Source organism: Falco peregrinus, chromosome 4 (assembly GCF_023634155.1).
Source record: "Falco peregrinus isolate bFalPer1 chromosome 4, bFalPer1.pri, whole genome shotgun sequence".
NCBI lineage: Eukaryota > Metazoa > Chordata > Aves > Falconiformes > Falconidae > Falco > Falco peregrinus.
The window spans coordinates 99,193,955-99,214,957 of record NC_073724.1 but is presented as its reverse complement, the minus strand read 5'-3'; the positions used below and the strand labels follow the sequence as shown (position 1 = coordinate 99,214,957).

The 21,003-nt window shown below is 44.7% G+C and overlaps 2 protein-coding genes across 13 annotated transcripts in view; one reads left to right on the top strand and one right to left on the bottom strand.

Annotated features, from left to right (window-relative positions):
• Nucleotides 1-3,673, bottom strand: part of FLT3 (fms related receptor tyrosine kinase 3) — a 47,249-nt gene extending 43,576 nt beyond the window's left edge. Inside the window, exon 1 of one of the 2 annotated variants that reach the window (XM_055802539.1) lies at nucleotides 3,023-3,673. In XM_055802539.1, the coding sequence (XP_055658514.1) occupies nucleotides 3,023-3,077 (55 nt within the window). In that variant the 5' untranslated portion in view covers nucleotides 3,078-3,673. The remainder of the gene's footprint in view (nucleotides 1-3,022) is intronic. The other variant, XM_027781565.2, reaches the window with a different exon arrangement.
• Nucleotides 3,674-10,532: 6,859 nt separating this feature from the next.
• The window catches only part of PAN3 (poly(A) specific ribonuclease subunit PAN3), an 81,975-nt gene continuing 71,504 nt past the window's right edge, over nucleotides 10,533-21,003 (top strand). For 7 of the 11 annotated variants that reach the window (XM_055802717.1, XM_055802714.1, XM_055802712.1 and 4 more), the window contains exons 1-2: nucleotides 10,534-11,178; nucleotides 16,844-16,984. In XM_055802717.1, the coding sequence (XP_055658692.1) occupies nucleotides 10,749-11,178; nucleotides 16,844-16,984 (571 nt within the window). In that variant the 5' untranslated portion in view covers nucleotides 10,534-10,748. Of the gene's footprint in view, nucleotides 11,179-16,843; nucleotides 16,985-21,003 lie in introns of all 11 variants that reach the window. The other 4 variants (XM_055802721.1, XM_055802720.1, XM_055802716.1 and 1 more) reach the window with 2 other exon arrangements.

The window sequence follows — 21,003 nt, the reverse complement described above, 5'->3', positions numbered from 1 at the left end:
ACAGCTCTGCTCCACTGGCAAACCTGACTCTGCTGAGCCGCAGCAGCACACCCACTCACCGCTGGGCAGAAGTGTGGGGTAGGCCTGGCAGCTGGGCTGCACTCTGGGCATTTCCCAGCTTCTCAGTAGCTTGAAATATAGGTACCCTGAGGAATTTTCTGGAGAAAAGAGGGGGAAAGGAAACAGGGACAAACCTCAAAAGAAAAGAAAAACCACCCATAGTTTTAAGTTGCATTTACTTCCATTAGAAAATAACTCCTTTGTTGCACAAGGCTTTCACCTTCAGGAATCTTCACCCCAGAAGTGATACCTTGTCTTCCAATCCATGCAATACATGGTGATGGATGACCATGACAATATGTTTTGCTGGGCACAACCATTTCCCTGAGTAAGCAGACCATGTACTGGTCTTATCCAGCACTCACAGTTGGCTTGCACCCAGATTTTTGCATGTTTTGTGAAAGAGACTGTAGTCAGGATCAAACTTGATTCCCCCTGGGGTGCTCATTGATTTCACCTTCCTACCAGCGGCAGGGCTCAGCGCCTGAACTTGCTCTGGAATGTTTGTCAGCTGGTTTGTCAGAGAGAAGTCAGTGTATTGCTGGGAGGTGCACAGATCCTGCAGGCAGCTGGGTCCCAAGCATTTCTGGGGTTCTCCTTAAAAAGCAGAAGTGTGCTGGCTCATCTCATATTTACTTGGGTCTCTGCTGTAGGAATGTAATGGACACTTGTATATTCTGGGGGTGGGGTTCACCAGTATTGTACCATAGTTTTTGTGCAATCAGACACACCATAATCTAATCCAGAGCTTGTTAGGGCCTGAGTTAGAAGTCCTTGCTCATATAAAATTTCCTCTCATTTGCCAGCCACAGGGAGATCTCAGTCAGCATCTCACAGCTTCATTTCTCTCATGTGCCCTGAAACTGTGGGTTTCATGAACAGCTCTCAGTAACAGTGGATGCAACAAAACCAAAGGGAGCAAGAGTGGCTGTCAATGGAAGACTTCCCCTAACGAGAAAGGTCACCGAAAGTCTCTGTTCATCACAAAATTCTCCAATCTGTAAAACAGGAAACTACTACTGCCTTAGCTCCCAGGCCCCATTCGCCCTCCCACTTCTTCCATTAACACAAGGCTAATTGCATGTGAGATAATATTCTCTTTAACACAAGCTCTTGCTTGGGATGACAAGAAAAAGATAAGAAGATGAAGAACTGGAATAGTGCTTTTAATGTATATAGCTGTATTTACATATATCTATTGTATTGCATGTATTGTTTTCTTAAGTTTCTGGGATTACATTTCTTGCTGCTGGGAAGCATTTATTTCCAGCAAGTAATACGGGCAAGATGCTTTTTCTTTCCTGCAACTTTTGCAGTTCTGAGCCTATAATTTAAAAACAGACCTGGTGCCTTAAGTCTACAGATACTGTGGAGATTCTCCTCTAGGGGTTATTGTAGTTTAGCTTTTCTTTGCTGGTTAAGAGCTGCAGTTTCTGATGATTCTGGTTCATCATATGGATACAGTCTGTTATCTGCACAATTTATTACTAGGCTTTATCTCTAGACAACAGATAGATTCTTAAAGGAAACACACATTTTAAAGAAATCACTTACAATTATTTAAATGCTTAGTATTTCTTACATCAAAATTGCTTTTAAAGAGTGACCTGCTAGAAAGAGATGTATGGAACTAGGAGTTCTCAGGATTTCTGCTGTCAGCTATGCCTCTCACCCTTCAAATCCTAGCCAGTTTGTAAGCCCAAAAGTATTTGCCCCCCTATAACAGCTATCCTTACAAGAAGCAACACTGCTTCCCTATATACCTCACCTTGACTACATAATATCTCAACCAAAAGAACATCAGTCCTCCTGGAGGATAATTGCATCTTGGGGCTCTCACACCTTTTGCTTGCTCTCTGCAGAACTGTCTCTTAGCCACACTGAAGTCCATGCCTTGCAGGGACCTTCGGGTACCATCACTTCCTAGATGCTAGCAATTTTTATTTACTTTGTTATGCAGCCTGCAAGACTAGCAAAACTCAGTCAAGAAGAAAACACAGAAATCCCTCTTTGGCAGGGTTTGCTTAGTAGTAATATCAGCAGTCATGCAAAGTAGGAGATCATAAAATACTCATTTTCATTTTTCCTCCACCTTCTCTTCAAATAGCTCACGTAGACTTTCAACCATGAATGAATAATATCTAACAATTGTGCTTTGAAGTAAATATTATTATCCCTGTATATGGAGCTGAAAATAGACCTCAGGTTGTTAAGTAACTTTCCCAGGCATGCATCAGAACCACGTCAATCAGGAAAAAAAAGAGCTTTTTTTTTTCCCCAGTTCTGGATTTTGAATCAGCAAGATCATGTTTGGTAGGAGCTAGACATTTATTTTAGAGTTAGAAAAAAATAGTTTCAGGCACTTGAGATGGAAGCAAATGTGATTTCCTTTTCTCTTGACAGTTAAATGTTGGGAGGATTTTCAGTAGAGGAAATCAGGCTTTAAAACCTCAAAATCTGCACTCTACCAAAACAAAGGCACTTTCTAGATACTGGTATCATGCTGCCTTCTACTTAGATCGTTGAACAACAACAACAAAACCTGGTAAGAAACAGATACCTTGTTATATTTTGCTCTGCCAAGGTACCTGATTCACACACTATTTACATCGGAAACCACAGATGTATCATTTAAATTGATCAGGTCAAGCATTAGCACCAGGAAACACATTTGGATCAGGAAAAAGAAAACAAAAAATCAGTATACTTGAATACTTTTTTTTGCCCTGAGCATGAAATGTGTCAGGTGCCACCACAGCAAAAGTCAGGCTGGGCTGGGAGAGAACGGGTGATGGGAGAGGCAAAAGCATCCCCAGAGGAGAGAAGGAAGGTGCGACAGAATGTGGAAGACAATGAATGGATAAGAAGTCAAAGGAAAAGAAAGGAAAGATGTGAAGGGATGCAGTGAGAGACTGGGAAATGGAAAGCAACGGGCCCGAGGAGCAGCGTGAACAGAGCTTACCTGCTAGCCCAAAGGAGGTTGCAGCGGGGCGGCTGCGGGGCCAGCCCGCTGCCATGGCTGGTGATGCCCTGCAGTCCCCTCGCCCCTGTGAGTGAAACTGAGCCGTGCAGGTGGTTGCCTTCAAGGGTGCACGTCACTGCCCACAGTGAAACCACTTCTTCAAAAGTGAGGGCCTGAGCCCCAAGCCTGAAGGAAACGGCTGCGGGACGGGAGAAGAAGGGGCCTCTCTGGGGGTCGGGGAGCGTCTTCCTTCTGTCGGAGGATGCCTCCACCAAGCTGAGCAGCTGCCTCCGCTCCAGCTGCTCAGTCCTCGCCCGGTTCTTTAGCCCTTCCCTCACATTTCTACAAAAACATATTTTCTTGTGTAAATTTGGTGCTTGGGTAAATTCAGTGCAGCTGACTTTTTGCTGTCTCACCTCAATTCTGATTTTCGAAGCAGTTATGGTTTCTGCTTTCATGCACTGGCAGTCTGTGTAATTTCTCTGGGTATCAACGAGGGGAAGAGCAAGCGACACTGACAAGCTTAAAGAACTCAAAAAAAAAAAAATCCGAATGAAGTTACCCTGCCGCATCTGTTCTCGCGGGCCAAAGGAGGTTTCCCATGCTGGGTGAGTGCTCGGTCTGCTGGTGACATAGGACCTGCTGTGGTCACCTCTGAGAGCCCAGGGGGCTGCCACCCAGACGGGGAGCGGGCTGGCAGCATGGGGCTGTTTACACCGGGGAGAACAGGGAACTAGCACTGTCTGCATGAAGGTTCAAACCAAGCTACAGCTGCTTGAAGCTGTTTCGCAGATGACTTGGCGAGGGGATAAAAATAAAGGCCTCCAGGCTCACCCTCAGGTGTAAGCCCCTAGGGACACAGTCCCTCTTCCCTCAGCCTGTCCCTGCTCACCACCTTCCTCCAAAGGAGCACTCCAGGACCTGCCTCCTCATTGCCTCCCAGTCACTGGTGTGTGAAGGGTAGAACTAGCTCAGCCGTGGCTGGCGTTGCTCACCTCAGCGAGGGTCCCTGGTTTGTACCAGAACAGGACAGGACATTGCGGAGGGGCAGGCAGATCTCCCTGGCTTCCACAGCCATGTGTTGCAGGCCCCAGGCAGAGAGTGTATCCAGTTCTAAGGGATAAGCCGGAGCATCTCCCTCAGGATCCCCCAGGATATGCTGGGGGATCTTCATTATTCATTCAGCTGTTATGTTTTATATATGAAGTTACATTTTATTATATTATTCATTCAGTTGTTATATTTTTACTTGCTAGAGACTAAGCACCTATTCTGCAATTTTACAGAACCTGGACAAAAAGAATCCCTAAGTAAATAAATTTCATGTCAGTGAGGTGTTCTCAGAAACCTGCCAGAGATATCTAGATGTTTTAATTTTGTATTGATACCTGGTGAATAGCTTTGTTTGCATTAGGGAAGATTAAATAAAAATACAGATGGACCAGAAGCAGACAGACATATCATAGGTAAAAGAAGCCACAGAAGATGTCCCAGAGGTAATTGCAGGAGCAGGGGGAAATAGCATTGAGGCCAGCATCGTTAGCGAAGATGAGCACGTGATGTCTCTGAAGACTGCCTTAGAAATAGAGGCTGAGGCAATAGCACTGCAGTCTGGTGCTGAAGACAAGTTTGTATGTGATGCAGTACAAAGGAAGGGGCTGAAATGGTATGAAAATTAGGGAGGTACACATCTGCAAGGATGCAAAGACTGGGAAAGGAAGTAGAGTATTCCACAGATCTTAGAGAAATCATTGCAAGCAGGAAAATGCCATGCTAGCAACAAGCTTTCCTGACTGGCGGGTTGCTTTTTTTCCCACAGCCCTCACTGATACACAGTACCAGCATGGCTGAGGTTGGAAGACACCTTTGGAGATCACCATGCTCAAAACACGATCAGGTAGCACAGTTTGCCTCAGAGCACATCCAGTAGGGTTTTAAATATCTCCAGGGATGGAGAGTCCACAACTTCTCCAGGCAATCTGCTCAGCACTCAACCACGCTCACAGTAAAAGAAGTGTTCACTTATGTTCAGAGGGAACCTCCTGTGTTTCAGTTTGTACCCATTGCCTCTGGTCCTGACACTGGGTACCACAGAAAGAAGTCTGGCTCCCCCATCAGATTTTTATACACATTGATAAGTTCTACCCAGGGCTTCTCTTCTCTAGGCTAAACAGTCCCAGCTCTTTCACCCCTTCTTGTATGTCAAATACTCCAATCCCTTATTGTCTTCATGGCTCTTCACTGGACTCATTTCAGGAAGTCCATGTCTGTCTTGCACTTTCCTGTGTCCCTTTCCATACCACACCTATGTGCAGGTTTTGTCCTCAGAAACCAGGGGGTAGACAGTTTCTGCTTCTGTTCTGAAACTGCCAGACATCTACCCTAGCCACTTACTGCTCGTGGGTGGCCAAGTGGCATGGCAATCACCTGTCGTGAATACTTACATATATACTAAACTAGTGGATGCCTGTCTTTTGAGTCCTTTGTTTTAAAATTCGTGAGCAAAGTGCTTTGTTTTCGCTTGCATCTGATGCATTCAGCACTGGAAGCTGCTAGGATTCCATTGAAGATTTTTGCCTTTTTGCGGTTCAGACAAGGAAAAACTAGCATGAACTTCCTTAAACATGAGAACCCATCGCTGGTGATTCAGCTGATCTGGTATCAGAAGTCTTAATGTACATGCCATGTTTTCAGCTTAAAAGCTTCTGTGAATGACACCATCAGCTAGGACAGTTCACATCTACTGGATGAAGCCAAAATAATTTTATAAAATCTGGCATATTAATTTATTCCTAAAGATGCTGGACTGGGGGTGGTGGGGGTTCAATAAACGTGTCATAAAACATGTATATGACAGCAAAGCATTTTTCTGAGCAAGTAAGGTTTTTTGCTGCTATGGGGGAGTGGTTTCTGTTGCCAAGTATTTTATTCAAGTTATGTCACATCATGGTTGGCTGTCACTGTGACAGTCAGATAAAGCCAGCTCCAGTGGGAGTAGCCACATGCTAAGAAATTCTCTAGCTAAACCATATGACTGGATTACCGGCACAGTGAAACTAGACTTACATTTTAGTCCTTGTACTAATATGAACTCTAGCTTAGGGCTGGACCTACCTCCCATACATTATTAACACAGATGTTAGCATACATTATTAATGTAGGTGTTAACAGGAGCACTTCAGGGTCAACTCCTGACTTGCTGCTTGATTTGAATTCAAAACTTCACCGAGTTGTAATGAATTTCTTTTTTCGCATGTGAATGGGAGTCTGGTTAGGAGCAACATTTGGTTTCTTCCTGATACTGCTAGTAAAGACAACCACCCAGTTAGGGACCCATGGGTATTGCCACAGCAGGTTGGTCCATTCAGTCCTGACTGAGTAGCAGTTCTGATTGCCATAATTAGTAAGTCTCAAACACTTCAAAGGAAGATTAAAAAAACCCTGATGTTGTGGAATAATCTCCTGAAGAGTGGTAATTTCCCTTAGACTTCAGACAGCAGTTTGTGTGTATCCTGAACTATCAGGCTTTATTATTCTTCCTTCAAAAAATAAATGAACAAGTGCTAAATTCTTGTGTAATGCTACTGTGAACTCTGTTCATGCTTGTATTTTTGTAAATCTTGCAAACTTCTTTTTCTTAATGATACACTATAATGATAGACTTTAAAGGTTGAATTCAGATTATGAGAAAACTCTTTTAGAAGTATTTCCCTTCATCTGCTTCAATAATATTAAGAAAGGACAGTTTTGTAAGTAGAGATAATATCTTTTAATAGACCAGCTAGTACTGTTGAAAAAAACAGTGTTCAGGCATTACTTTTTCCAACTACTTGGTTGGTTTAACAAGATTCCTACCTACAAAACTTGCCTATACCTTAAAAAAAATAAATCACAGCTACAATAACTCTATCCCTCAAAAAGTATTGTTATTCATTTGCATTATCTGATGACAGCCTGCATTTCAGGATCTGTTTTCACATGATTTACTAAACATGTTAATTTTGGGTCAACACAAAGAGAAACTGTCACTCTTGATAGCAGACATGGCTTTCTCAACACTGGTTTGAATGTTAGGGGAAAGCTATTTGGCACTTGCGACCTGATGTGGCTAGAGAAAAGAGCTCTTGGCAGGGCTTTCCTTCCCAAGGATTTCCTTTTTTCTCCACAACCACCCCCCCCCCACCCCACCCCACCCCTTATTTTTCATCTCTGAATGTTTGGTTCTGCCCTTCTGTCAAAGCTCATAAAAACTGTCACTTGGCTATGGCTGCATGCATGCATGTGGGGGTATCTCCCCATTTCAGTGTTGAAAACTACACCACAGTTATGACTTAACTACAAAGTGGGACAAGACCCAGGGGTATCTATCTGTTTCTCCTCCATCTTGTTCCCTGGATCTCATGCAAAGTAAATCTGGGTATGTGCCCAGGACAGGAACAGCACCGCTCTCCATATAGGTGCCAGCTTCAATTAACAGGGGACCTAGTTTTGTGAAACAAACGACAACATCGTCAATCACTGCTCTGCAGGAATGCCCAATAAACCTCCATGCACTGCATGAGGCAGCAGAGGAAGTTCAAGCAGATAGTGAATGGCAGGCAGGATTCTTCAGTGCTCTGGTTGACAAGCAGGAACAAGCAATAAAAATAAAATTCTGGAGGGGACCACATGGTAATGATTAATGAGAAGGTGTCAGGCTCCCATATGGACATTCAATAGCTGCAGGTCAGTCTTCAGGCCAAGTCGTCATGTATAGTTAAAAGAAAGGAAGACGCAGGAGAGGTGAGAACTTGCCAGAGCCATAAAAAGAGGCTCGTACCATCTTGAGCCTTTTCCCATTGTTGGCTCTGCTCTGCTGGCCAAGAGAACGTAGAAAAGACGAGGGATGTTTCCAAGCCGGTTTGATGCTCAGTGGCTCAGGTACAGCACTTAAACCAACTTTGGTGTGGGAGAACACAAACACCTTTTGTACCATACCGCACGTCTCCTTGCTATCTGGGCACTCTGGCTGGCAGGATCACATGCTACTGCCCAGTCCACTATCTCATTCTTCCCACATCCACTGGGAATGTTTGCAACCCAAGCTACATCATGCAGACAGAAAAAATGCAGGTTGTGTATACACAAGCCCATATGTGTCCTTGTTCCTAACCTCACTGTGTATATGTAATATTAGACATATGCATGGATCAGCAAAAGAGCTGTGGGAAAAGCAGATTCACAAGGTTGAAAACACAGGTTAGAATACACTTCAGTGATGGGAGTGGCTATGCAATTGAAGTCTTTGCTTGGAAGAATTCATGTTCAACCAGTTTACCCAGAAAAAGTATTACCCTATGTATCATGAAATCTCTTGTAAGATAACTTGATACTATTAAATCCACAGTATTAAAGCTCTGGATAAAAGATCCACAGAGCTTGGAAAAGCTCTGGGTGAAAGCTGAGATTTTTCCTCCCCCTTTACTAACACCTTTCTGTGGCCCCTTCCAACCTCCTCACATGCACATATAACTTGTCCACTCAGCCTGACCTTTTTGGAGGGAAGGGATGTTTTTCCAGGGGACATCATACCTGTAATAAAGGGTAATAGATTGCTGATAACCCGACTTCAGCAGAAGTTGACAGTGGGTTCCTCTCTCTCCCTACACCTGGCATTACCTCAACACAACATCTTCTGTCTTTCATTCCCCTCTATGAACCTATACAATCCAAAGGCCCCATCTGTCCGAGATCTCTGCCCTGTGCTGGCATCTCTCCAGGACACTGATGAGTAGGATAAAGCAAGAGAAAACAACGTACTCCCAGGCTCCCCCTTTTCCCACTACAGCAGCTGTGGGCACCTGCATGTAGCCGCAACAGCTCACAGTGCTAGGAAGCCCTTGGTTTCACTCCTTAGAGGCGTAACACTAATGCCAGGGGGCTCTAGGTAGCACTGTGGGCACCTCAGCTAAAGCAGCTGGGGCCACCCCTGATCTGTGTACTGAGACAAACCGATTTTGGTTGTCTGAGAAGGTGCAAGCTGGGACTGAAACATTTCCCATGGTTGAGGTGTTTACAAGGAGCCTCCTCCCTGTGGAATCTCCTGTGGTTTGTCTGAGCTCCTACTCAGATATTTCAAGGAGAAACTGAGAGGGTCTTTCTGCCTTTTTGCCTACTTTCCTAAACCTGCAGGAACACAGAATCTGTGAGCTCTTTGCCATACAGTTGAAAGGAAGCAAAAGGCTGAAAATTGTTGGGGAAATGACAAATAGATGATACCAGAAAGTAATTTTCAGATATTTTCAGGATACCAGGCTAGAACTAGGTCCCGACTTTTGTAGCTTTGCCCTTCTCTAGTTTTCTGTCCAACTTTTTTTTGCAGAGCAACCACCTTTTTTTCCTCTGCTGGTTCATAAGCTTGGAGAAGCTGCACTTCTGACTACAAAAATGGTGATCTTGAGACTTCAGCTTAAGATATGCTTACTTCTTAAAGTCTTTAAAGACTTTATCGGAGGAAGACAGACTTTTAGTTTGTTCCAATCTGACATTTAAAAGCTCACTCGTTATTTTTCAAATTCCTTCTTGCACAAACTGTCAAAGCATCTTGGAGGCAGGCCCTGATTTTCTTTTCATTTTTAAATAAGACTATGACAGACAAAAAGTATTCTTAATTCTACAGTAACTATTTTTCCTACCAAAATAATGTCAAGTGCACTTTAACATATGACGGTTTTGCCACCATTTACACGTTATTTCAGTGATTGCATCACAAGCTATGCCAACAATTTGATCGAGGAAAAAATTTTTAAAAATGCACATTGAGTAGCTTTGTAAATGGCACTGAAAACCCACGTAACAAAATCCTCCCCGCTTAGGGCAAAGCACTTCAAATATCCCCCTTAAAAACAGCCAGCCCACCAATTTGCTCCTGGAGAGGGAGAACCCCTCAGGCTGCATTCCCGTTACGCCAGCAGGCAGGGAAAAGCGACCGGTCTGCCGCCTGTTTCAGCAGGAAAGTACCGGGCTTTCGGGGGGGGGGGGGAAATAACGGTTCCGATTCGGCTTGGACCGCCGGTACTCCGCCCCGCCATGGGGAAAAGGCAGGAGAACCGGCCTGACAGACGCCACGGGAGCCGAGCGGCCCCGGGCACGAGCTCTGCCTTGCGGGGGTCACCCGCGCCCGCCGTTTGTCCCGTCGAAACGGGCATTAAGGCGGGCCGAGCGCGGTGGCCCGAGGGCCGCCTGGCGCCTCGCGGGACGGTTAACGCCCGCCCCAACCCGGCCGAGGCGGCTGGACAGCCGGCCCGCTCCCCGCCGGCCCCCCGCCTCCCTCGCCCCGCCGGACACCGCTCTCGGCCGCCGGAGGCTTCGCGCTTCACGCCCGCCGCTCTTCCGACAGCTCCCGCCAGCCGCGGCCGGCGTCCCCTCCTCAGCCCAGGCCCCGGCCCCGGGCCCGGCGGCGCTACCCAGCATACCCCGCGCCGACGCAGGCGCGTCCGTGCGGCCGCTCAGGAAGAGGAAAATGGCATAAACAACCCCGAGCGCCGGGACCACTGAGGAGGCGCCGCCGCCCCCGCCGCGGGCCGCGCGGCCCCTTTAAGAGGCGCGGAGTCGCCCCCTCCTCCCCCTTCCGGAGCCGGAGCCCGGGGTGACGGCGGTTCCCGCGCCCCTTCCCCCTCCCCGCCCCCTCCCTCCCGCCCTCCTTCCCCATGGTGCCGACCCCGGCGGCGGCGGCGGGGCGGTTGCCATGAACAGCAGCGGCCTGCCCTGCTCGTCGCCGTCGCCGGTGGTGGGGCCGCCGCCGCCGGCGGCGGGGGTCGGCGTGGCGGGGCCGGCGGCCGGCGGGGCGGGGGCCGGCTGTGGCGGCGGCGCCGTGAAGCTGAAGTTCTGCCGTTACTACGCCAAGGACAAGACCTGCTTCTACGGCGAGGAGTGCCAGTTCCTGCATGAGGAGCCGGGCGCCGCCCCCGCCGGCCCGGGGCCCGCCGCCCCCCTCGGCGGGCTCCCGCTCGGCATCCCCCCGGCCGCTGCCGCCGCCGCCGGCGGGCCTGGCTACCCGCCGCACGGGGCTAGCCCGGGCCCGTCGTCGTCGGCGGTGGGGCCTAAGAAAGCCGAGCTGGGGGCGGGAGGCGGCGGAGGCGGCGGCGGCGGGGGGCTGGATGGCCCGCGGCTGGCGAGTGAGTGCGGCGGGGCGGCCCGGGGGTGGGGTGGGGCGGGGGCGCTGCCGAGGGGGGGGCGGCGGGGGGTGGGGGTGGGGGGCGGTCGGCGCGTTGTTCCTGCTCCCCGACACGCTGTGGTGCTACCGGAAACAAATAACAACAGCAATGGTGGCGGCGGGGGTCCCCGGGTCGCCCTCCCGGCCCGCTGCCTTGCCGCCGGGGCTGGGCGCCGCGGCGGTCTCCGGCGGGCGGGACGTGGTTGTGCCGGCCGCCCTGGGGCGCGGTGAAGGGACCCGGCCGGTGCTGAGGGGCAGGAGCGGGCAGGTGTGTGTGTGTGCGTGGGAGGGGGCGCCCGGGACGGCTGGGAGAGGGCAGCAGCTCTCGGTCGCTTGAGCGCTGGGCTGGGTGCCGGCTCGCTGCACCCCGGTGCCCCGAGTCAGGGAGGCAGGGCTTTTTCGAGCAGTACCCTTGCATGGGGTCTTCCAAGCAACCTATGCCGAGTTTCAGCTCTTAGAAGTTTTAAGTGCTCCGGCTGAAATGCTACATTAAAAATATATAAAATAGTTTTATAAAGTATTGTGTGCATCTCCCTTATCTGCTACTGTGAGCAGAAATTGCTTCTAACCCTTCCCCCCTTCCCCCCCCCCTTAGCTTTCCTATGCAGCCCCTTCTCAAATGCTGAAAGTTCAGGTTGCCGTGCAGAGCAGCATTGCTGCTCCTGCTTGGTTATGTATGCATCTTCCTACCGTGCGGTGCAATAGTTGGATGGTGTTTGCAGTGAGCTGATTTTAATAATAATTCTTTTTGTAGGTAAAGCAGCACTTGGCAGCTAGGAAAATGTGCTCTTTCAGGAGCGTCATGTCCCTTCGTATGAGTATATTGAGCTTGGTTGCGTTATTGATCTCTGTCATAAACCTGGCATTTGTTTACATTAAATTACTTGACTACTAAATGCTCACAACCATATTTTTTCTGAAATTAGGATGCAGCCATGCTGAACATCCTGTATGTAGGTTTTTAGTGCTTAAGACGTGTTTCAGGAACCTGCAACTGCTGTTTTGCCAGGTGTGGTGAGCTTGTGCCACTGAGCAGTATTATCTCTGTAGTTGGTAGCTTGTCAGTGTCTACATTAACACAGCACTGTCATGCCTACTGTTCCAGGAGGAGCCTATAATATAAAATTGCTTAATGCTTCCTGTTAAAAGACACTATTTTCAGATTTTGATCATTCTGTCAAACTTCAGGTGTTGAAGCTAAAGTCTTTCTTGCCTTTTACTTTTTTTTTACAGGTAGAAATATCCTGGAGAGATTCAGCAGCAATAAGTTGATCTTTGATCATTTTTCTTTTGGACACAGTTAGGCATGAAATACACTTTTTCCCTATGCAAAAGGAAATCACCAAAATCTGTTCAACTAGGGGATTCAGGCTTGGGGAGAGGGTGCATAATTTGGCTTGGGGGTAAAATCTTGTATATGAAGGCTGTTCTTGTAAAAAGGAGTTCCAAAATTTGCCCAAGACTGAAACCTAAGAAAAAAAACCACCCCAAACCCAAAAAACCTCAGAATTTGCTTGTGCTCAGAGGCTGATACTGCTGAGCAGTTAAATTTGAAGAACTTGCTTCTATTGAATGTATTAGAGGTGTAAAACTACATAGAGCTATATGCAGTCATACCCATTGTGAAGAGTGAGGGCACCAAGAATGGACAAACCCATTCCATTGCTACCAGTGATTACCTGCTGGGAAAGGCACCTCACTTGAAATTATAGGAGGCAAAAGCTTGGACTGGTAGAAGAAAATCTGAAAGGAAGGAGACTATCTAGGGAAAAAGGGTGAGGAGAGAGGAATTGAAGAGCCAGGGAGTGGGCCCAGTTTCATATTTAAACTTCCTTGCTTTGGTGTGTAGCTGTAAACCAAGGAAAATAGTTGTTCAAAATCTGGAGTTGATCTGTGTAGGTACTGACAAGCTAGTATCCAAAATCTTTACCTTGCTGATGAGCCATGGTGCTGATAGTGGGATTTCCAAGTGGATGGAATGAAAGAATTATTTCTATGGATGTAGGAAGTAATACACAAAGTTGCATTAAATAATAAAGCTCTGAGGTTATGAACATGAAATTGGGAGTTACCAAAAATCACCTGACTGTACAGTCTTACTGACTGTCTTCCTTAATTCAGAAGTATTTGGTGGTTTTTAGTTGTTGGATGCTGTCTTCTCTTCTTCCTTCCTCACTGGACCCTAGCCTCATTCAGTGCACAGAGCAGATAATGCTCATTGACTAATTAGCTATGTAGTCCTATTTATTGTTAAAAGTGGGTCAGTGCCTCATTCTAACATGAGTGTTACTCTAATCCTGCTCTGACTACAGGATTATTAATTTACTTACAGGTTTTCCTGTGGTAATCACAAAGGCTCCCCAAATACTAACATATTTTTACAACATAGGTGATAGGAATGTTGAGTGATAAGGAGATGAATGGTGAAAACACAAGAAATACTCCAGTGTAGAAGTGTTTCAATATGAAGGTATGGGGTAGAATGAGCAGGTGACATCCTCAGAGCTAACAAGAAGTATCTTGCATGACATGTGGTTAAGCAATTCTGTGTTGTAGATGTTTTGGATACTAACATCTGCCAGGGATTCCAAAAGCGATCACATATTCTTGGAAGAAAACTCTGCTTAAGATTATTAAATGTGAAAAAAATCATCTTTGAATCAGACTTATCTTTCCCCGCATATAGCTGAGAGCCTGCTGGGAAATCCTTGCCTCATGCTCATGCTTTTGTACACGTATCTGCTGCCGTCCAGCATCAGAGATGAGGTAGTGGGCTAAACGTGGCTTTGGCCTGGCTGTGCGGCTTTATATGTTCTTGGGGAACAAGGCTGACCATGCCAATGAGCTCTGCCTGCTCTCAGAAGACAGCACTGCTGCCCACTTCCCCCGCCCCCCCTCAAAAACTGACACTTGGAGTATATGTGTTCAAAGCACTGTTCCTTCTTCCCCCAGAGCTGTGAGAACTCAGCCTTCTGCATGGTTCACCTTCCCTATGTAAGGTGGCTAGCTGACCATCTACAAAATTGGAAATGTATCTGGTATTAACTGTCTAGTTTGATTAAAAAAAAAAAAAGTATAGGACTTATAGCACAATATAGGACTTCAGTGACAAAAAAAAGGGGGTGGGGGGGAGGGAACAGAAATAAGTTTCCTCCAGATTTCTTAGTTGCCAAAATCTGTACGTGGTTCTTTTCTAATAGATGCATGTCCTGAGTGTCAGCCCAGGGAGCAGTAGTACCAATTCAGAGAAGGCTGTAGAAGGAGCAGAGGTTGGGAAATGACTGTTGCTTGGCATTTAGGGGAAAAGATTTGATTGATTAATAGGATTTTAAGGAGTAGCCAGGGGAAGGATGGGTAAGGGGCATAACAGCATGAAAAATTTCTCTTGTGTCTGTTCTCTGGCACTTCCTGACTTCTGTTAGAAGCAGACCAGCCTGTGTTGCAGCATGCTGCTGGGTCGTTCCTAAGGGCACTGTCCCTTCTTGATGCTGTGTGAGGGAGGGTAGAGAAAAATGTGGCATTAAAATGTGTCATGTCTATACAGAAGTGGACAAGTTAAAGTTGCACAGGTGACTGCAACTGTATTTGTTAGCTTTCTGGTACTTTAACAGATGTAATACTTTTTCGCAGGTAGACCTTGTACTGTATGTTAGTAGATAGAAGCTGAGGTATGGCTCTAAGCATTTATTAACTCCCATCCCGGTTTTTGCCATCAAGTACATGATACATAGCACTCGCTCATGTCACCTCGTCTGCCATTCCTACAGAAGCGAGCGAGCCGCGGAGCGCCCGGTGCTCCGGGGGCCGGCGGTGGCAGCAGCGGGTGGGCGCCGCTGTCCGGGGGCTGCCGCGGTGGAGCTGGCCACGGCGGCGGTGCTGCTGCCGCCGGGGAGCCCCGTGCCCGGGGTTAGCACACCCTCGCCTCCAGAGACATCTGGTCCTCTACCAGAAAGCCTTTCTCAAAGCCCGCCTAGGAAATCTGCTGAGATAACAGGCCTGCGTTTCTACGAGGTGCCCGCAAATGCTTCCCCAAGCGGCCTTGCTCTGTGTTTCACCCCGGCTGCTGAGAAAGCTTGTCTGTGAGGAGACTTTGTTGTCAGCCTGTGAGGTGGTGGAAAAAGGGTGTCAAGGCTTGGGTTGTGTTGAGTTACCCTCATAAAAGCATTATGGCTGTTTTTGTAGCCCACCACCCGTGTGTGATGTGGATTGTCGCAGCAGCAGTGGATGGATCGTGGCCATCTCTGTAGCAACTCTGTGCAATCGCTTGGTGGTGAGCTTAGTGAGCATTACTGCTTAGGTTTTGTGAAATCCATAAATGTGCGAGGCTTGGGGTGGAAAGGCCTATACATTTGTATACTTTCAGCTTTTGAAAAGGTGTTTAGGTCTTTACCAGTCCATTGCTTTTAAACAAAATGATACAGTGGACACAGAATAAAAGGAAAGATAAGCTATTCAGCAAAACAGATATTAAAGGTAATCTGTTGGATTACACTTCTTAATGCAATGAAACAATGGTCAGGATTATTCTAAATATGGATTTTTCTTATCTTTGGTAGCATTTCAGTGTTTACAGCTTGAAGTATTTAGAAACAGGCAGTTACCTCAAACTTACATTTAAAAGTATAGTTGTGGTATGTCACATAGTGGTTGCTTTTCCCTGGGTTAGTATGTTCTTTGCTTGTGTACAGAAAAAAGGTATGCTAGTAGAGGTGTATGGTTAGAATTCTTTTTCCAAATCTGTTTGTACTTTTTGCAAGTGATGCTGTATTAGTTGTTGTATACCTCGGTTTTCTTTTTTACAGAGATGTTTCCCTTTTAATTTTCCTGGTGCCTTTTCCAGGAGTTGATAGATGATACAATTTTCATCTTGTTTCACTCTGAATATTTTTAAGAAATGGGAAGACAATTCCAGGAATTGAAGAGACATTTGGAGACAGTTAGAGACAATTGAGAATTGAAGAGTAAAAACAATAACCAGTTAGAGATACATGGGAGAAAATGAAAAGTACTGATTTCACTTAATCACTTTGTGTCTTATGTGTCAGCTCCAGAAATCGGGAAATTATAGATGTGGACTTTATTTTTGCTTTTATGTGTTTCATGTGGAAGTGAAATAAGAAGGAAAATTATTGGGGGGACCTAAGGAAAAAGAAAGGAGGGAAGGAAAAAATTTTCAAACTGCCAAGTTATACGGGATTCTGAGGGGCAGTTATAGCATATGAAACTTTAAAAATGGAATACACTATTAATTGGCTTTGAAATGGATTGTATCTGTTTATATACTTTGTGGGTTTTTGGTTTTGTACGGGAAATCATTCAAAGTCCAAATATTCCACAGGAATTACAGATACCTGAGGAGTACTGGTAATTATTTGTTTCTGGTAGTACCCACCCTGTATTTGGTATTGAAGAATGTAAAGAAAGCACTATTACTGTTGAAATTGTTTTTCTGCTCCAAAGGCAAAGATGAAAAGGAGTGTGCGTGTGTGATAGCTACATTATGCGAGCAAACTCTATATGCAATATCTGAATATTTAAAGTTTTGATAATGTTTTTTTTTTTTTAAGACACAGAGCATCCCCATTTAGTTTCTATCTAGCAGGTATTAGATAACTGATTTTTTGTAGGTGTCACTGTAGGAGTGGGCCTTCAGGAAGGATTTGAGTGCCCAGAAAATAGTGACCTTGGGGACCAGCTCAGAAAGAGTTCCATGTGTAAGGAACCACCTAGAAGCAAATTTAGACTGCTGCGGGAAAAGTGGAAAAATGGTAAGTGAGGGTGGGGTGATAAACACAGGCAGAAGCGCTTCTGTAGAACCTCAAAAGCAGAAAAAAAATCTTGGTTGCGAGGCAGCTGATGAAAAGGGGGTCAGTGGAGGGATTTAGATAGTAAGCTGATGTGGATGATGTTTTCCTGATCTGTTGCTTTCTAGTAAAGACGTAAAGCATTACATCGCCAGAAAAATGGCGTGGTGAATCATTGTGTATTAGAGATGCGTTGGAATAGATCACGCTCTGTGTGTGTGCGCGCGCGGCGTGTGTTCATTCCATGAGTCTTTCAGGAGTTAAAAAGTTCTGATTATGTGATTGTTTTGTTTGATTTTCAAAAATATTTTGTGCTTAGAACTTACTCGTATTTTTTAGTTTAACTTCTGACAGCCTTTTACTCCTGACCTGTTTTTCTTTTAATTTGAGAATGGAGATTTAGAAATAAAGTACAGATACACAAAGTGAGAGCAGTGAGGAGTTGTCAGGTTGTTTATGTGATAAGCAACTGCTGTAGTCTGTGGGTAGACTCCCTCAACTTCATTTGGTCTAATGCAATTGGCAGCAAAACCTTTTATACATTCTCCTCCATTGCTGTGAAAAATGTTGTAATGTTCTGTTCAGGTTATCTGCACGCATTTCATACAACTATTTATACAAAAACAAGTTCAATTTTAAGTACAGGGAGGCTAAGAGCACAACCTTAAAGATGTGTGCTTTGAAAAATTTGATGCAGTTTATTCAATAATTTCATGCAATATATTAGGACTTATGAAAGCTTTTGGAGAGGTTTAGCTCTGAAAGCTATCATAGTAAAGAACTGCATTACTTTGAATTGCAGTCTCTGGTAACAGTAGTTCTGATGACTCTTTCAAAAGAAACAATTTTAATTTTTTTTATCGCTGTGCTTTTGGACTTGGTCCATCACAAGGAGTCTTGCTGCTCTAGACTCTGTGCCAACATTTTTACAGAAGAGAAGGATGGCACCTATCCTTGTTTTCAGTCTTTATAAGAGACTTCTATGATGTGAGATAAATGAAAAAAAAAAAAAAAAAGCCCAGTCACTGAATATTATGGTAAAAATTGCTGTTTTCCTTTGCTTGCCCATGAATATCTCATCGCCTAGTGGGAGTATTTGTAAATAAGGCAGCATTTCCTAAACTGTTTTGCTTCCTGTCTGCCTTTCAGCCAACTTGGTTCATTTGTGCTGTCTGCCCTCCAACTGCACTCTCAGTCATGGCATCGTAACCCAGGCGTGCACTTTTACTTTTGCCTCTCATGCCTGAGGGGTGTCATTCACTTTCTTTGTCTGTTGTCTATTTCAGTGATTCCTAGTCTGTTTCAAAAACATTGCATTAAATGGGAGCCATAAAACCACCAGAGAATCCACTTCCCCTAATGAGTTGCAACAGTAGTGGCACTGCAGGGACAGTAACACTGAGATGCATGTTGTAGTATGTATCCTGCTTGTGAGCTGTTAAGAGCTGTACAAGTGAGGTTAGCACCACAAGCACATGATTATTTCTTGATACAAACATGTCAGTATGAAAAAAGTAGGACAAGCATAAGCCCCTCTGATGCCTCAGTGCTTCTAGGAGACTAAAAGAACACAAATCTTAAATGACTTGCCATAGATAGGCTTTGTACAAAAGTTTTATTGTTCTTGTCTCAATATTAGGATAGCTATCTTTGTGTAAAATTCCACTGGAGATACAGCATTGTAGTTTTTACTGCTTTGTATGTATCTGAGATAACACCTTGTCCTTGGTGTGCACATGTATGCAATAAGCCTATGATCCAGTTTACCAGGCTGTGTTGAGGTGAGAAGTGCCTGCACTGTTGCAGTGCTGGGAGTTTAGATCAAGATTACTTCTATATGTAAAGTCTCTTCCCAGCGTAAAAATAATTATAGCACAGTTTTTTAAGCAGTGATAACAGCAAAATGAAATTATTCCAATTCATGTTTTATTACCTTACCAGAAATCTTTAAATTGTTGCTTTGAAAAATATATCAACAAAAATCCATTGTGATCTTTCTTTAGCCAGCCCATTCATTTTTGTATATACGTTACTGTAAAGGATCCTTTTCTTAAGAACAGTTTCTGAGATCAGTGCTGATACTAAGTTCATGAAAGAAGCAGTATAGGATATCTTAGTACTTGTTTACTGGTTAGTAAAATGTTAGAAAGAAAACAGCAGAAATGCCATCTTTTCAGATAGTATTGGTATTCAGATAGTGCAAGTATTAGACAAAGTGAGCATTAAAGTAAAACCAACTGAAACCCACTGATTCTGTTGAAGCATGTATGCTGAGTATATCACAGTAGTACTCAAGCACTTAAGCTGTGATGAGCTCCTTTGTTCCTGAAAAATGTCTTTGTAATAAGTGATGCAAAAATAACTATCTGCTTTTTTTCATCTTTGGTGCCTGCATCTGATGGGAAGCCTACTTTCTGCTAAAATTCTGTGGGAGAAGAATTATATAAGAAGATATTTATTTTTAATTGCAGTTGTCACATTAAGCTGCAGTGTTACTCACCAAGCAAAAAATTACTAAGATAGTGTGTATAAAAAGTAGAAAAAGTCTTCTGAATTTCTCAAGATGTTTGATTTAATTTCTTTCCAGAATTGCCAGGATGTAACTTCTGGCTTTAATATTGACGGAATTTAGATGTTTCTTCTTGTTTTCACATGTGTGCTTACATAACAAGTTAGTATTTTTTTTTTTTTCCCCCCGCTGGATTCCTAGTTGTTCCCTCACACATCCGTCTTTTCTTCTCAGATCTGCCTAGTCAACCTTTCTACTTTTGTAAGGAAGTTGTTGCTTCTCTCCAAGGAAGAGCCTGTTGAAAACATACACAATTTCAGTGCATGGGTAGTACTGTTACACAACAGAAACACACATTCCTTTGACAAAAATAGCCAATTCAAGACTTTCCTAAAATTGTCAAAACTTACTTACCTGAAGTTATAATTGATGCTTTAAAAGAGAAAAGACATAAACCTCATAGGAAGTTTTTTATTTGTTATTCTAATAATGTTGTGTGCAGAGTGTTTGAAAGTGTGTGCTTGCAATTGTTATATAGGGAAGATCTGGACAGGCATATTGAATGTAGGGTCTGATGTAAATTAGTAAACACAGGGGAATAAAAACTTTCTAAGGACTAAGGTCTTCTCTTTCCAGTTGAGACTTCTGATTCTTTTTAATACCACACCGCTCATGTGGTGAAGTGTGGTCACTTCTGAAGACCTTCTCCTGTGGATTGCTTATGATAAATCACTTCTCTTTTTTTCATGCTCTGAACTATTGTGGGCTTCCAGAAGCAAGTGAGAATTTATGATTTGCCAAATGTTTGGCAGAAGGAGGATAAAAGCCACCTACCTCTCATGGAGAAGGCCAGGTGCCAAATACAGTAAAACTGCCTTGGCTGTTTAGGTGTTTGCTGACGTTTCATCACTGTAACAGCTGAATGTCCTTCTTTAACAGAAATGAAGTACATTGTGAACACTTTCTTGATTCTACAGACAATGCAGGAATTACTTTCTTCTTTTTTTCCCTTTGTATTGATGTAAGCAGCATTTTTTCTGTTAGTCTTAATTTTCTTGCTTGTTACTATAGGGAAGTTAGTTTAAGGAAGCTAGTGTTGCGTTTTCTTCTGAAGGCAATAGTTATACTTACCGCTTCTAGAGTATTCTGTTCCAAATATGAGCTACTGCCAAGAAAACTGCCCTCTGTTCCACTGAGCTTACTTCTGATGGTTTTCTTTCGATTGTTCCTGAAGAATTTTTTTGGTGGTCTTGGACCCCTCTGCTAGAGGTATGCAACAGAAAGCCTCATAGTTGAAGGCCATCTTGAAATTGCTATGGTACCAATAGAATTGAGTGGTACTGGAGCGGCACTGGAGTACAGTAATTTGTAGTTAATGGCACAAGGAGGCTGATTGGTATGGCCAAACCATTGCACGTCAGTAGAGACGTGTTCTTCACACAGGTAGAGAACAGAAAATACTCTGAAGTAGCTT